Raw genomic sequence first — 14106 nt, forward strand, 5'->3', positions numbered from 1 at the left:
CGTGCCAAGTTACTTTATTTTTACAGTTGGTTTTATTTTAAAATTGTCATCGCCGTGTTAGATGAAATCCACCTTTATTTATGGTAGACACCAGAGCTGGATGGATGTCACCCAGTGAAATAGCTCGAAAATACATGGGATTATTTAACCAAGTTTAAAAAGATTCTGCATCAATTCCTAACCCTGCCTGTATTCAAACTACAAAAGTACTTGGAGATCCTCCCCCTCTCTCCTGAAAGCCGTTCTCTTTGGTCAGGTATTGAATAATTTATATCATGTGAGACTCTTGCACATGATGTATTCATCCCTTGTTTAGCTCTTACATTCATGGTTTGGCATGCTGGCTGTACATTGATATGGGAGATGCTTCCCATTTTTTCTCTACCAACTGTTTAAATATATCTTGTGCCTCAGTAACTACAAATGGGAAATAGAATAATTCAAGTAATTTCCCTTGATGGGTTTTATGCGTAGGAAAAGATTTATTTTAATTTTTTCTTTTTTTTTTTAAAGTATATCTATTTGTACAAAAGTAGAGCTTTAAAAACGATGCCGATATTTATGGTAACTTTATGTTCAGCTGGAAATGCCTGAGCCATCAGGCCGAGTATTGATTTGGGATAAAATATTGGGTGTTTTTCACCTCTCGTGCGGTTTGACGTGCTGCCATGTAGCAGGTAATTTATTCCATCTCTAATTAGTTTTGCGCTGCGAACTGCAAATTGTGAGTAATGTTCTTTGGAGGTGGGGGAAGGAGGAGGCGCTGCACCAACACGAGGAACTCTCGGTTAAGTGCTGATAAAAGTATTTCCCCGAAAGGACAGCACAAGGATTAGTGCTGCAAAGTCCTGGCCCGGCCCGGATTGCTCGGAAAATCTCCTAAGCCCCTGGGCAGGTAACGCTGCTGCTGCTGGGGCTGCGAGATGAGCACCAAATAAACGCAATAAATCCGTTCCAAAAGCTGCCACGAGATAAAGAATGGGCGGCTCTGGGTTTTGGGGTGTGTAGCGTACACACAGCGCTGTTTTAGGGCACGGAGCGAGAGATTTCAGGAGTTTCGCTGAGGTAGCTGTTGGTGTTTCAGGGCATGGAAGGAGAGCTTTCAGTAGTTTCACTACTGCTAAAATACCCCAAATGAAGTTGTTGAATTAGGGAGCCGCTAAAACTTTCAAGTTCTGTCGGAACTGACATTTTGGGCGCTTGCTTCAGTCAGATTCCTCGCTGCGGCTGTGCCAAGTTCGGCTGTCCTGGGGAGCCCCGGGAAGCCGGCATCCCTTCCCCGCGGCCCGGAGCGCGGCCGGCCGCAGCTGCGGTCCCCGCTGGGCCAGGGCGGCCCCGGGGGCTCCGCGCTCGGTCCCCTGGCCGGTGGCACCTTGTCCCCTGGCCGGTGGCACCTTGGCGGAGCCCCGGAGAACAGGAAGCACCCCCCACCCCCTCGGCAGGTGAGTGACTCGCAGCGGCGCTGGCACATCGCTGCCGGGCTCGGCAAAGTGCAGTAAAACATGCCCGGCATCGCTGCGGCCGCCACGGCGTAGAGAGAGAGGGGACAGTGCTGCTGCTGCTGCGGGGACAGCCGGGGGCTTCCAGAGTAAGTGTGTCTGTCACTCTTTGCATTTCCAGCCGCCGGTTTTCCACATCCGCATCCCCCTCTGCGCGTGGGAAGGGGATCTCCCCAGCAGCCCTGCGAGCCGTGCTGGTCAGTGATGGATTCACGCCGTCACAGGCACAGAGACACCAAAATGCTGTCAGATAATCTTATCTTTTATATATTTTTTTCTTTAAAGATCGGTCAAAAGAAAAAAAAAAAAAAAATCTGCTTATTTCTCCTAGGATGCTTCAGCTTCGTTCATGTTCAGTCGTTAGCGGCGGTGGAACGAGCTGAAATTTCATTTGCTTAAAATCTGTCGGGGTGTGTGTGGGGGGGTGAATTATAATTATAATAATAGTAATAATAAAGGATGTTGTGTCTTTAGGGTTAAACTCAAAGCAACGAAACATAAATTCAGATCCTTGGGAAAAAAAAGGGAAGGACAGGAGTAGCCTGACACAGTAATTTTAGGAGGTGACCTGCCTAAGGAAGGCAGCGACAGGGAACTTTAGAGCTTTTTAAAGCCCCGGCAAGAATTCCAGCCGGGCCCTCTCCCACCCGGCAGCGTTGGGGGATCTTTCACATCCCAGCCCTGGAGAAGGCGTCCCGGAGCCGGGCAAGGCGAAATCCTAACGCGGGCGCGTTTATCCGTAAATCCCGTGTATCATGGCTGCGCCGCCCTGCCCTTGCTGTGGGGGTGAAATGTAGAACATGAGCCTGATCCTCGGGAGATGGAGCTAATTTCGCCCTAAACTGGAAAGTGTTAACAGCGCCCGGCGAATGTGACAAAGCTCAATCGCGCTCCTTGTTTATGGAGCCCGCGCCCATTGGCCGCCGCGCGCCAGCTCTGCCCTGGCAACTGCGCGCCCGCATTTGCATAGCGCGCCGCCATTGGTCCGCGCCGCGCCGCTGCGGGCCAATGGCGCGGCGCGGCCCGGGGTGGGCTATGCTAATGAGGCGCTGTTGCTGGGGCGCGCTGCGGCAGCCGCGGATGCGCTGAGGGGAGCGCGGGATCGGCTTCCCCCTCACGCGCGGGGCCTGCGCGCTGCGAGCCGCCCTCACACCGGGCTGGCCCTGCGCGGCCGGCCGTGCGGCACCCGCCGCTTCGCCCTGCTGCTGCTTCCCCCCTGTTTGTACCCGCTTCTTCCCTTCACTTTGGTTTTTTTTTTCCTTTTTAATAAAATGTCTTAAAGTAGCCAGCTTCCTGCAGAAAGCACGGTTCTGACACACTCACCTCGCCCCTTCGCGCTGTCCGAGATCAGGATCTGAATCCGATTGTTCTTTAGCGTAATCTATTTCTGGAACACACACACTCACCTTTCAGAAATGGTGTATTCTCATCCCACCCAACATAAAAAAACTCCACACCAAATAACCAAGCCCCTCCTCAGCTGTAAGTTGAGTCCTGGGTTTTTTTTTTTTTCTGTCCTAAATATCATTCCTGTCTAAGAATATTGGGGAATCTGAACTTAAAATATATTCTGCTGCTTAAATCTGCATCTGTATCTGTCCTTTTTTTTTCCTTTCCCTGCTTTCCCAACCGGCTATTTCTCCTGTTCAGTCATGGATCACTTTACCTTCTTCAGTCCTGTTCCCCTCTCCCTCCCTCTGCCTTTCTTAGTGTCCAATTCCTGTATTTTCTTTACATAACTGCTCACATTCTCTCCTTCCAACTCACTAAAACTGACTCTAAGGTTAATGAATTGTTTTACAAAGTAAATCTAGCTACAATCCATGCTATTTTTTCCTTGTTTTCCCCTCTCTTTAGCATAAGTATCAATAAGTATCTGTGGTTTGATGCTACCTGACGTTTGATAGTAATGGTGGGAATTCGTGTCACCAGCAGATTTTTGGTTAAATCTGATTTTTACTGTGGTGGAATTTAAATTTTTTACTGGTTTCTAAACCCTTCAGAAAACTTCAGGTTCAGCAGAGGGAAATTTAATTTTTCTTGGATAAAGGCAATATTTTCATAGAGAAACTTAGTGATTTCTAGAACCAAAAACTTAGATTTAATAAAAATTGTGGGTACTTGGAGTTTGCTTGAAGCCTTCTGAAGAGTAAGTTTAGAGGTTCTTTTATAGCATGTATAACGGATAAAAAATCATGTCAATTTAAAGTTAGTGTCACTAAATTTCTGCTGTATTAGGAAATTACTGTGGCTTATAAAAGTTTTTCTTCTCATTTATTGAATTTGACAGAACATTTTCTGTTTGTATTTTTGTTTTTCACTCAGAGCTGAGGGGCAGGTGTGGGTCTTTCAGCAGGATTAAAGGTGCACAGGTGGAGTTAAGTAATTATTGGAAAACCTATGTTTGGAATAGTATTCACACTTCAGTCTTTATTTCTGCCTTGAGAGCTGTTATGTTTGTTTGGTCAAAGGTTGGTCTTGATGATCTTGGAGGTCTTTTCCAACATTATTGTTTCTGTGATTCTTTGAACTTTCACCATGATCATAAAAAAACATTATGTCCATTTACCTGTCTCCTTCATATTCCCTCTTTTTAATGGCAGGCTTTTCATTCAGTTAGAAAAATTATAAACCTTAGAATAATCGCATAAAATTATAAATTTCCCATGAATTTGTAGGGGGAGAGAAAAAAGAAGCCTCAGAACCTCAACCTTGGCACACTTTCACCAGCATCCTCTGGAAAAGGAGGATTTGGATGATTTTTGTTTGTCAGTTTTAAAGTTTTAAAGTGTTAGGCCTCTTCTTGAAATACAGGTTATTAAACATGGAATAATAAAGTATTGACTGCTGAGATACTGTTTCACTCACTCACTTGTCATTAAATAAATAAATACACGCTGGGGTGAATCACCAGCCAAAGTGCTTGGGTTTGACCAGTGCTCCTGAGGAGTTGGGCAGAGTTCCAGTGTGGCAGGAAAAGTTGGAAAGAACCTGAACTGTATTAGAAAAGGGGAAAACCTTCACTAATAACTCTGTTGGTGTGTGTACAGTTGTTTCCTCTCTAAATCCTGGGATATCCTCTCTTGGAGGATCACATGAGGGCAGTGCGTCAAAAAGGAGCTTTTTTTACCTAACCTGTAAAGCTGCTCCTCTGTGGAGCTCTGTAAAACAGAGATTTACCTGCTAGGACGTGTCCCTTGTCTTTGCAAAGTCCTGAATGTACAAAAACTGAAATTATGGAGCCTTTTTGTGTTTATCCCATGTCTCGCTGTTTTTCTGCAGAACAGGAGAAAATCCTGAATTCTACAGAAGGAAATGATTGTTTGTGAATTCCAAGGATGCAAAAACAATGACCACTCTATAGAATATATATGCAGCCAGGAATAATTTTATTTGGAGCACAGTCTGAAGAGTGGCAAGGGATATTATGTTAAACACAATGAAAATAAAAAGATCTATTGTTTGGCCACCTATTCAGCGAGCGCTGCTTCCATTCTGCCCCCTAAAACAAACAGGGCATTCATGGAGCTAAACAGAATCATAACTTATTGACATGGAGGCACAGAATTAAAGCTGGGGAAGGATTCTGGGATTTCCTCATTTCTGGGCACAGTTCTCTTTATTTTAGTGGGTTTGCAGTCCATTCAGTCCTTTGTAGGCCTGTCCCTGTTTCCTTGTGGAATTCCAGGTGTTTCTTAGCTGTGCTTTCAAGCAGCTGCTTCACCAGGGCAGAAATGGAAAATCAGAGGTCTCACAGAGCTTAATTTGGACTTTGAAAGTTCGGAGTGCTTGTGTTTCCTGTAGGTCGGAGCTGAGAATTTTGGCAATCTTGGGCTTCATTTATTAAATGAAAAAAAAAGTGGTTTCACTTTCACAACATTTTCTCAGTTCTGAGATTCTCCGGAGTGTACTCAAAGTCATATTTATAAGTTAATGAAACACAGATTTATATACTGTGTTGCCAGTGGATTAAATGAATTTTAGAAACTTCTTTCTCTTGTAGTGGGAGAATTACAACGAGCAGCAGCATTCACTCCTTCTGGTACCAGATTTTTGAAGTGGCTTTTGGGGAAGGTATTTCCCACAGTCTTTTCCTGTGACAGGTCAGAGCCCCAGTTGTTCTCCAGGAAAGTGAACTTCTGTCCTCTGCACGAGGACCACAAGTCCTGCCCAAAGTCCACCTCCTGCTGCAGCTCATCCAGGGAAGAAACCGGCCAGGACAGGCTCAGCAGTGGCAGAACAGTTCATGAACCTGCTCTTGGCCTACTTTTTCTCCAGGCTGGGAAAAGATTGCACCCAAGAGTTTGATGTCAGCCCCTGAGCACTGTGAGCTCCCTGCAGCTCTGGCCAGTAGGGAAGAGCAGGAGCAATCCCGTGGGTGTGTTGGCCCATGAATGGGGCTGGAGAGTGGGGTTGTTTCTAAGTTTAGGGCTCCATTCTGCTCAGAGGGAAAGCAGTGTTTGGCATTTCTGTACAGGGAAGTTGGCTGAATAGTTATTGTAGGATAACTTCTGAAGGAGCCATTCTTAATAACTCCCCCACAATAATAAAGTTCCTCCAGAGGAGGAACTCTTGTGGGATATTTATAACAGGATTGTTCTCCGGTAGCTGCGGCAGGTAATTTCCCTTTGTTCCCTGAGTTCTCTCAGCTTTTCCCTGGGTTCTCTCAGCTTTTCCCACTCCAGACCAAGCAGAGTGAGGTCCCTGTACCCCCACATTCTCATGCAGTCACTCCAAACCCTGTGAGCAGGGACAATGGGTAGAGCAGGGCTGCAGAAGTTCACTCAGAGTTCAAGTTGGCATTTGCTTATTGCCTGAAAGATAATTGTTCTAAACTCTCCAGTGCCCCGTGGCTGACATTTGTGATGCTCAGGCAGAACTCTGATGGGTCTAACTCATCTTCAGGGTGCGTTTATTTGAGCAGAGAGTTCTCAGATACACAAGTGCTTGTTGCTGATTGCTCCCTGTCCGTTTTAGGATGATCCACCTCGGAGGTGGTTGGGTATTAGAGCAGGGATCTGGCTCCCTTTTCTACACACTCCTCAACAGCTGAGCTGTCACAGTGCTCATGGATGCTGAGAGCTTTTCCAAGCAGAGATTTTGAAAAATAAAGGTGACCAGAAGTTTGCAAAACAATTAACTTTGCAAAAAAAAACAAACCCCAAACCTTCTGAGGTTTGTACAGTTCCAACAAGAAGTGCTTGCCTTTACCTGTGTTGGCTTAGCAAGGGTTGGAAATAAAAAGATTTAAAGTCTGAACCTGTCCTGTGCAGTAAGAACTGTGCTTGTTCTGTGGCATGGCCCCACAAGCCCTTGAACTCTGAGTGTGGGGAGGAAAACGAGACACTTCACACTTTTATTCCCCGATGGTGTTTTCTGGCAGGTTCTCACTTGGCTGCCAGCATATCCCTGAGAGGGAATAGAGGGAATATCTGCACATGGCTGAACAACCCAAACATGGAAAGGGAGGGTGGGATAGGAGGGAGAGGCAGGGAAAGAAGCTCAAAACATTGTAGGTCAAAGCAATGATCTTAGGAGGGAAAGCGTTGAACAAAAGGAAGAAAAGTTTAGCAAGGCGAAGAGAATGAAAAATGAATTGTGCAGAGGAAGTTTCGCACTTGAGCCTGAGATCATCTTGATTCCACCCCCTGCCATGGGAAGGGACACCTCCCACTATCCCTGGTTGCTCCAAGCCCTGTCCAACATGGAAACCTTTGGCTTCCAAACTTGGGGAATTCCTGCATTTAAACTTTTAGAAGTATGAAAGAAATGCTGATGGGACTTTCACTGCTTTTACCTGCTTCACCTCGTTCAACAATCAACAGGCAGGGAAGTGTTTTTAAGGCTCTTGCAAAGGTTCTGTTATCAGCAAGATAATTCTTTATCATGTCATGGAACAAAATCTGCTGCTGCACTTGGGAGATGGTTTTGTCAGCCCTGAAGGCAGATTTGCATCATTCACAGGGTCCAAACAGTCACAATGGTTCCTTTTGGGGGCTAATTTTTATTTGTGAGGTGAGAAGTTGGAAAATACGTTAAGGAAATGTCACTTTTTTGCTCTAATGATTTTTGTCTGACTTTGCCTCCTTTTTTATCTTCCACAATGAATACACCTCAATAGAACACTAGAAGTGTGACAGAGGGACAAAGAGAGTCACAAAGATACTTTGAGAAGCAAAGCAGATCTTTAATGAGCTGGGTAACAAGAATGCAAAGAAACCTTGGAATTCCTGCTGGGATTTTCAGGTGCAGTCCCACCCAACAGAGGAGCTGCTCTAACAAATCCTGATCCAGAGAGAAACCTCACTTTGTGATGACTTTTGTGACACAGAAATGTGGAAATGTTGAGGCTGGAAGAGACCTCTGGAGGTTGCCCAGTCCTGTGGCCAGTTGGGCTTTAGCTACAATCCACTGATTTTTCCTGGATTGATGATGTGCTCTTGGGATCACTCCTGCAGCTCTTCCCCATCGGTCAGTGAACATTTGTGCCTCGCTGTTTTTGAACAGAGAGGGCCAGGGATGTGTTTTACCACCAAAAATACTTTTTCTTGGGAGGAGGTTCAATGTCTAAATGAGTTATGTGGACTGATGTCAAAATGGGAATTACAGGATCTCAAACAGATGAGGTAGGAAAATTGAATCTGCATTGAGTTCTTAAAAATCTGTGCAAAAATTTACAATCACAATCTCAAATATTTGTTATGTACGGAGTTAATAATTCCTTTGTTACTTTGTTACTCTTTTTTTGTTGCTTGCAAAAATCATAAAACCACAGAATAGTTTAGCTTGAAAAGGACCTTAAAGTCATCCAGTTCCACCCCCTGCAATGGGCAGGGAAAACTTCCACTATCCCAGGTTGTTCAGAGCCTCATCCAGCCTGGCCTTGGATACTTCCAGGGATGGGGAGGCCCCAAAACATCCATTAAAAAAAATAATAAAAAAATCCATTTAAAACCCAGCTATTTTGAACGACAAAAGTATTTTCCATCCTCACCAAATAAATAAATATAGTCTTAAACTTTTTCCACTGTGTTGAGATGATGCTTTAAGAAATCAACCTTCTCCTTTATGGGAGAATCCATTTTTGCAGTGTGTCTATTTTCAGAGAGTTCTGAGCTGTGAGCCTCTTTTGAGTGCAAATACACATCAAGGTGGGTATTTTTATGCCTCCCCTGAACTAACATTAGGTAAGGCCTATTTGTAAGATAATTCTACCCACTCCAAATCCATAATCTTTTCCCTTAATGTACTTCATGCTTAGAGATCTTGGCATATGTTTTGGGGTTTTTTTGCTTCATTTTCCTCCCAAGGTGCTTTACTGGGTGTGATCACTTGAACTCGTAGTGGTTAAAAAGGAAAATTGATGATTGACTACATCTTGTTCACAGATATTTCTGTCCTGTGGTAGTTCTGGATGTGCTGTGGGAACAGGTGCCGGTGGATTTTAGTCCTGCCCTGGTGGTCAGCAGATCCCTGATTTTTTGGATGTCTGGAGCTCTCCAGATAAGCCAAAAAACAATTTCAGAGCCACCAGAGGCTTTGTGAGCCTCAATTAATGGCTGTGCACAAATGTCCCTATTTCTGGAGCGACTCCTCGACCTAAAACTAAAGGAGGTCAAGATTTCTATTCTAACCAGTCCTTCTTTCCCCTCTCCTTTCTTCCTAACGTGTCACCGGGTGTTTCTGGGAGTGTTCTCTTGGGGTTGGATGTCCTGGGATGGGACTGCAGGTGTCAGGAGCAGAGTCTGGGATGTGGCAAGGACAGGGATTCCAGCAGGGCCTGGAGCTGAGTGTGACTTGTTTGTGTTGGTGGCCAGGCTGGGAGCTCTGGGGCCTTCCTGGCAGCCACAAGGACACCTTGGAAAGATGGAATTCCTTGGCTGCCGATCCTTGTGGTTACAGCTCCCAAACTTGTGAGCCAGGTGGTTGTTGCTGGTTGCTGACGTGGGTGAGGTCAGTCCCATTTTGGAGATGACTCAAATGCTTTTCCATTTGGGATGGGAACACAGGGATGAGTTGGCCAATTCCCATCCATCTTTTTGTCATCCTTCACGTCATCAGACTGGTCAGGCTCTAATCTCATCCCCTTTTCTGAGATTTGCTGTGGAACCATTTGTGTTTCTGGTTTAAGAAGTTTCTTGTTGGACACAGTTTGGATTCACGTGTGTGTGATTCACAGTCTGGTATCACATTTGGTGTGGGACTGTCCTCCAAGCCAACAGGGACCTCTTTGTTGGTCACAAGAAGCAAATTCCAAAAAATGTTAAACAAAAAAATTAAAATTCATGGACTTGGATGCAGGTGGACTTGGGAGGAAAAGGTCTACAAGCATTTGAAAGCTGAAAGTTTGAAGCTGAACCAAAACATCAAATTACAACTGTTGTTTTGTGGGATAATTATACTTTTAACGCTATTTTACTTTCTTTTTTACTTTATTTTCAATGTGTGTAGTGCATGATTCAGTTTATCCTCAGATTTGTTGTGATTTTTGGAGTGTTAGAAGATCCTATGAAGTAAATGAGATCCCCACCATGCCAGGATTTTTGGGTTTATATATCTGAGTTTTCTGCTTTTTTAGGAACACGTGGAAGGGCAGAATTTTTTAAAATAAAATTTGTTTTTATTAAGTTATGTAATTGGGCAGGTATCTCTCTATTGGAAACTTGTGGCCTGGGGTAAGAAAATACAAGATTGAAACCTTTGAAAGTAACTGGCTCTACACTTCAGAATCAGTGGTATTTTTGACTCTCTGATTTTAATATTGTTTTGACTTTTACTTCAGTCACCATGATGTTGCTAAGTGAGATTGTGATTTTTTTTCAGGTTAAGCAGAACCTCAGAAATTAAAAGAGCAAAAAGTAGAGATACTGGATGATGTGTTACATATGTTCAGCCATTCTTCCAGGAGTGCTCAGTGAATCTTGAAAAGCAAATGTTCACTAAATTCACCAAGTTGTAGAGATGGAAGATTAACTCTGATTGTCAGTTTTTAATTGACATTTTGTAGAAGAGTAGAAAGTAATTTTCTGTGCAATGTTAACTTTAAGTGGTTAATATTTTAATATAATCAATGCAAAATGGTGTTTGATTTCATCCATGCAGTTCTTCTGTTGCCCTGATAGGTGTTGAGTCAATGGTGCAGTATCAATTTTAATATTTTACTTTTCTTTTGACAGAGCTATTTTTAAGAAAGCCAAATCTTGTCTGTGCTCATCTACTGTTTTCTACTGCTTGTATTTTCTTGCAAGGTTTGGACTGTAAAGGAAGTGGGGATTTCCCTTTGCTGGTCAGGTGCTTGGCTGTTTAACACCTTCCTTCTAAATTTAATCTTTAGTGATAATTTTGCTTTCAGATTGCAGCTGCTCTTTGTTTGCTGCACTTTGTAGGGAGGCGTAAACACAGAGGACAGGGAATCAGGGATTCACAGAATCACTGGGTTGGAAGAGCCTTTTGGGATCATCCCAACACCACCAGCATCACCCCTAAACCTTATCCCCAAACCAAGATGAGCTGCTGAGGCTGGACACTGGATTTTCCTTTGGCACAGTCAGTGCAAAGGACTGACAGCTGCTGGGAGCAACCCTGGAAGGCAGAACCTGTGTGTTTTTCTGGCTTTTGTGGAGTCCATACACGAAGTTGGTGTGTTTGGAATAACCCCTGTCAAGTTCTGACTGAGTTGTGACAGTCAGGTGGAGATGTGAGAAAAGGGATGCTCAGGCTTAGAGTCCCAGAATGGTTTGGGTTGGAAGAGACCTTTAAAGATTGAGTTCTGATGGTCAGGGACACCTTCCACCAGACCAGGTTGCTCCAGCCTGGCTTTGGACACTTCCAGGGATCCATGGGCAGCCCCAGCTGCTCTGGGCACCCTGTGCCATGGCCTGCCCACCCTCCCAGGGAGCAATTCCTCCCCAGTATCCCATCCAGCCCTGCCCTGGCCCAGCTTAAGGCCATTCCCCCTTGTCCTTGTGAGAAGTCCTTACCCTATAGCCCTGCAGATAACCTTTCCCTGAGGATGATTCCAGGATCTTTCCCTGTGGAATATCCCATGTGTGACAACCACTGGCTGCCAATGACCTCCGGGGTCCGAGAGTCTGAACGCAGGGCAAGATTTTCAACCCATCACCTGCTTAACCCTCACCTTGTGTTTGCAGGAGGAGAGACTTCAGCATGCAAACCTTCGTCTGTTCGGCTTGCACCATCGTTTTCATTCCATGCTGCTGGCCTTCAGATGGCTGGACAGATGTCCCATTCGCATCAGCAGTACAGTGACCGGCGGCAGCAGAACATCAGTGACCAGCAGGTCTCGGCCTTATCCTACGCTGACCAGCTCGAGCAGCCACTCCCATTGACAAACCAGGTATGGGGGAAAGCTCCTTCTCCGTCTGGGAGTGCTTGAAATGTGGAGTTGTGGAATTATTTGGGTTGGAAAGGACTTTTAAAGGTTGAGTTCCACCCCCAGCCATGGCAGGGACACCTCCCACTGTCCCAGGAGCTCCCAATGTCCAGCCTGGCCTTGGGCACTGCCAGGGATCCAGGGGCAGCCCCAGCTGCTCTGGCAATTCCATCCCAGCCCCTGCCCACCCTGCCAGGGAACAATTCCTGCCCCAGATCCCATCCAGCCCTGCCCTCCTTCAGTTTAAGGTCATCCCTGCCATGTCCTGTCACTCTCAACTTGTGAAAATCCCTCTCTACCCCTGCATTATACAACCATAAATTACAGGATCAGGGCATTCATTTTTGTAGGGTTTGGTTTTTTTAACTAACTCCCAACTCTGTAAGGATGGAGTTAATATATAACAGTATATTTAAAAATATTTATATCTGTATCTGTCTATAGATACAAATATAGATATATATATAGATATAGATATAGATATATAGATATAGATATAGATACAGATATAGATATATAGATACATAGATACACACAATAACTTAAAAAAAAAGTTTTTGAAGTTGTTTCTAAACTTCAGGAAAATATTTATTATGATTATTCTACTTGTTCTACTTGTAACATGTTTTTAAATAAAGGGAGAGAAAGATTGGCCAAGTGGAGAACTGTGAAAAGCACTTTTTAAAATAATAACAATTTTTAAAATGTTTGTGCTGTTTGTTAGCATCTGATTGCTTTATTACTTACCCTAATGGACAGTTCTGCAATGCAGAGTCACGGGTTGGTGTATTTGGAATACCGAAATTTGCACAAAATGTATTTTTTTTGGGTAGGTAGGACTGGTGAAAGAACTCCCTAACTCAGTGCCAGGAGCCACAGGAGCTGCTGTTGATTTGGATACATGGGAATTCTGTTGGTTTTTAAAAATTCCACAGCCCAATTGTGGAAACATAAAGGCAGATGGGTTCCAACAAAGCCTGTAAGTTAGAACTTGAAAATGTGGTGCAGACTGAGAAGGAATATTTCAGTAAAGAGGATGGAGATGAAGTGTGTTCAATGCTCAAGATGTTTTAGGTAGAAAAGTCTCCAGAGCCATCAAGAGACGTTCTGGTGCTGTGGGAAGGAGGAAAGGATTAGAGGGGATGAGGATGGCCAGGATGTTTGGTGCCAGGATTTGGACATCTCCAGCAACTGGAGCCAAGTGAATGGAGCTGGCCCAGGATGGGTTTCCTTTCCTGAGGGCCAATCAGGAGGAAATCTCCTATATAATAATATTTAGCTTGAGGATCTGCAAAAGTATTTTATATGAGTTTTTTTTAAATTAAGGGTCTCCCAGAACTTCTACAATGAGGCTGGTCAGTCAAGAAAAGTTTCACCTGAATCCTTTCAAGGCACTTCAGAAGCAAACTCAAGGAATTTTAGGTTGTGACATGATCCATGTGAGGAGATAATCAGCTGACCATGGCAATCAAGCTGTCTTTGCACCACCAACACAATTTTATAGAATCAGTGTTCTGGCTTTGATGGTGACCAACTTTCTGAAGTCTTCTGACTACTTGTCTTCCCTGCCTCTTTCCTCCCTCAAGTTCTTGTGCTTCTCCAATCACCCAGTCCCACCAAGAGTTCTCCTCACCAAGCTCCTGCTTGGAGTGGAGGTTTTGTCTGTGGGGACTCTCAAAGGCTTTTTGTCTTTGCAGTGCACTTCTGATTTTATCTGCACAGCCAGATCCAGCTGTGAGATCTTTCTGCTGGTGGCTCAGATCATCTGCTCTGGACCTGGTCTCTCTGCAGAGTAAATTCCTTGTTCTTTTTTTGGGGTTGCTCTTTCACATCTTGTTCAGCTCTTGCTCATTTTGATTAAAAAATAACATTTTTTCTTATAAAACCTTGGCCTGTATGGTTGAAGGTTTTGTGTTTTTCTTTCCAGATGTGATCTGCAAACATCTGGGGGTTTGTGTCCCTGCATGTTACAGATTCTTTCTTTATGGCATTCCTACAGAAATCCCTTTAATTCAAGGTATTTCCATGAATATGCTGCCACTTGTTTCTCTCTGGCCTTGATAGAAGCAGTTCTGCGCTGTAAATGTCAGTTCTGGAGAGGAACCTTGCAGAGAACATTGTTGGAACCATCTTTGGGTGGTTGTTTCATTGTTCTGGTGGAATCCCACCACTTGTTCTCTCTGTTGTCTCCTTGTAGAGCTTCTAACACAGACC

At 44.4% G+C, this 14106-nt stretch overlaps 1 protein-coding gene across 4 annotated transcripts in view; it reads left to right on the top strand.

The window, feature by feature from the left end:
- The window catches only part of DYRK1A (dual specificity tyrosine phosphorylation regulated kinase 1A), a 70714-nt gene that overhangs the window by 39861 nt on the left and 16747 nt on the right, over positions 1–14106 (top strand). For 2 of the 4 annotated variants that reach the window (XM_086883956.1, XM_086883957.1), the window contains one exon: positions 11651–11856. In XM_086883956.1, the coding sequence (XP_086740082.1) occupies positions 11651–11856 (206 nt within the window). Of the gene's footprint in view, positions 1–1259; positions 1589–2524; positions 2982–11650; positions 11857–14106 lie in introns of those variants that run through there. The other 2 variants (XM_086883959.1, XM_086883958.1) reach the window with 2 other exon arrangements.

Source organism: Cyanistes caeruleus, chromosome 3 (genome assembly GCF_971803275.1).
Source record: "Cyanistes caeruleus chromosome 3, bCyaCae1.hap1.1, whole genome shotgun sequence".
Lineage (NCBI taxonomy): Eukaryota > Metazoa > Chordata > Aves > Passeriformes > Paridae > Cyanistes > Cyanistes caeruleus.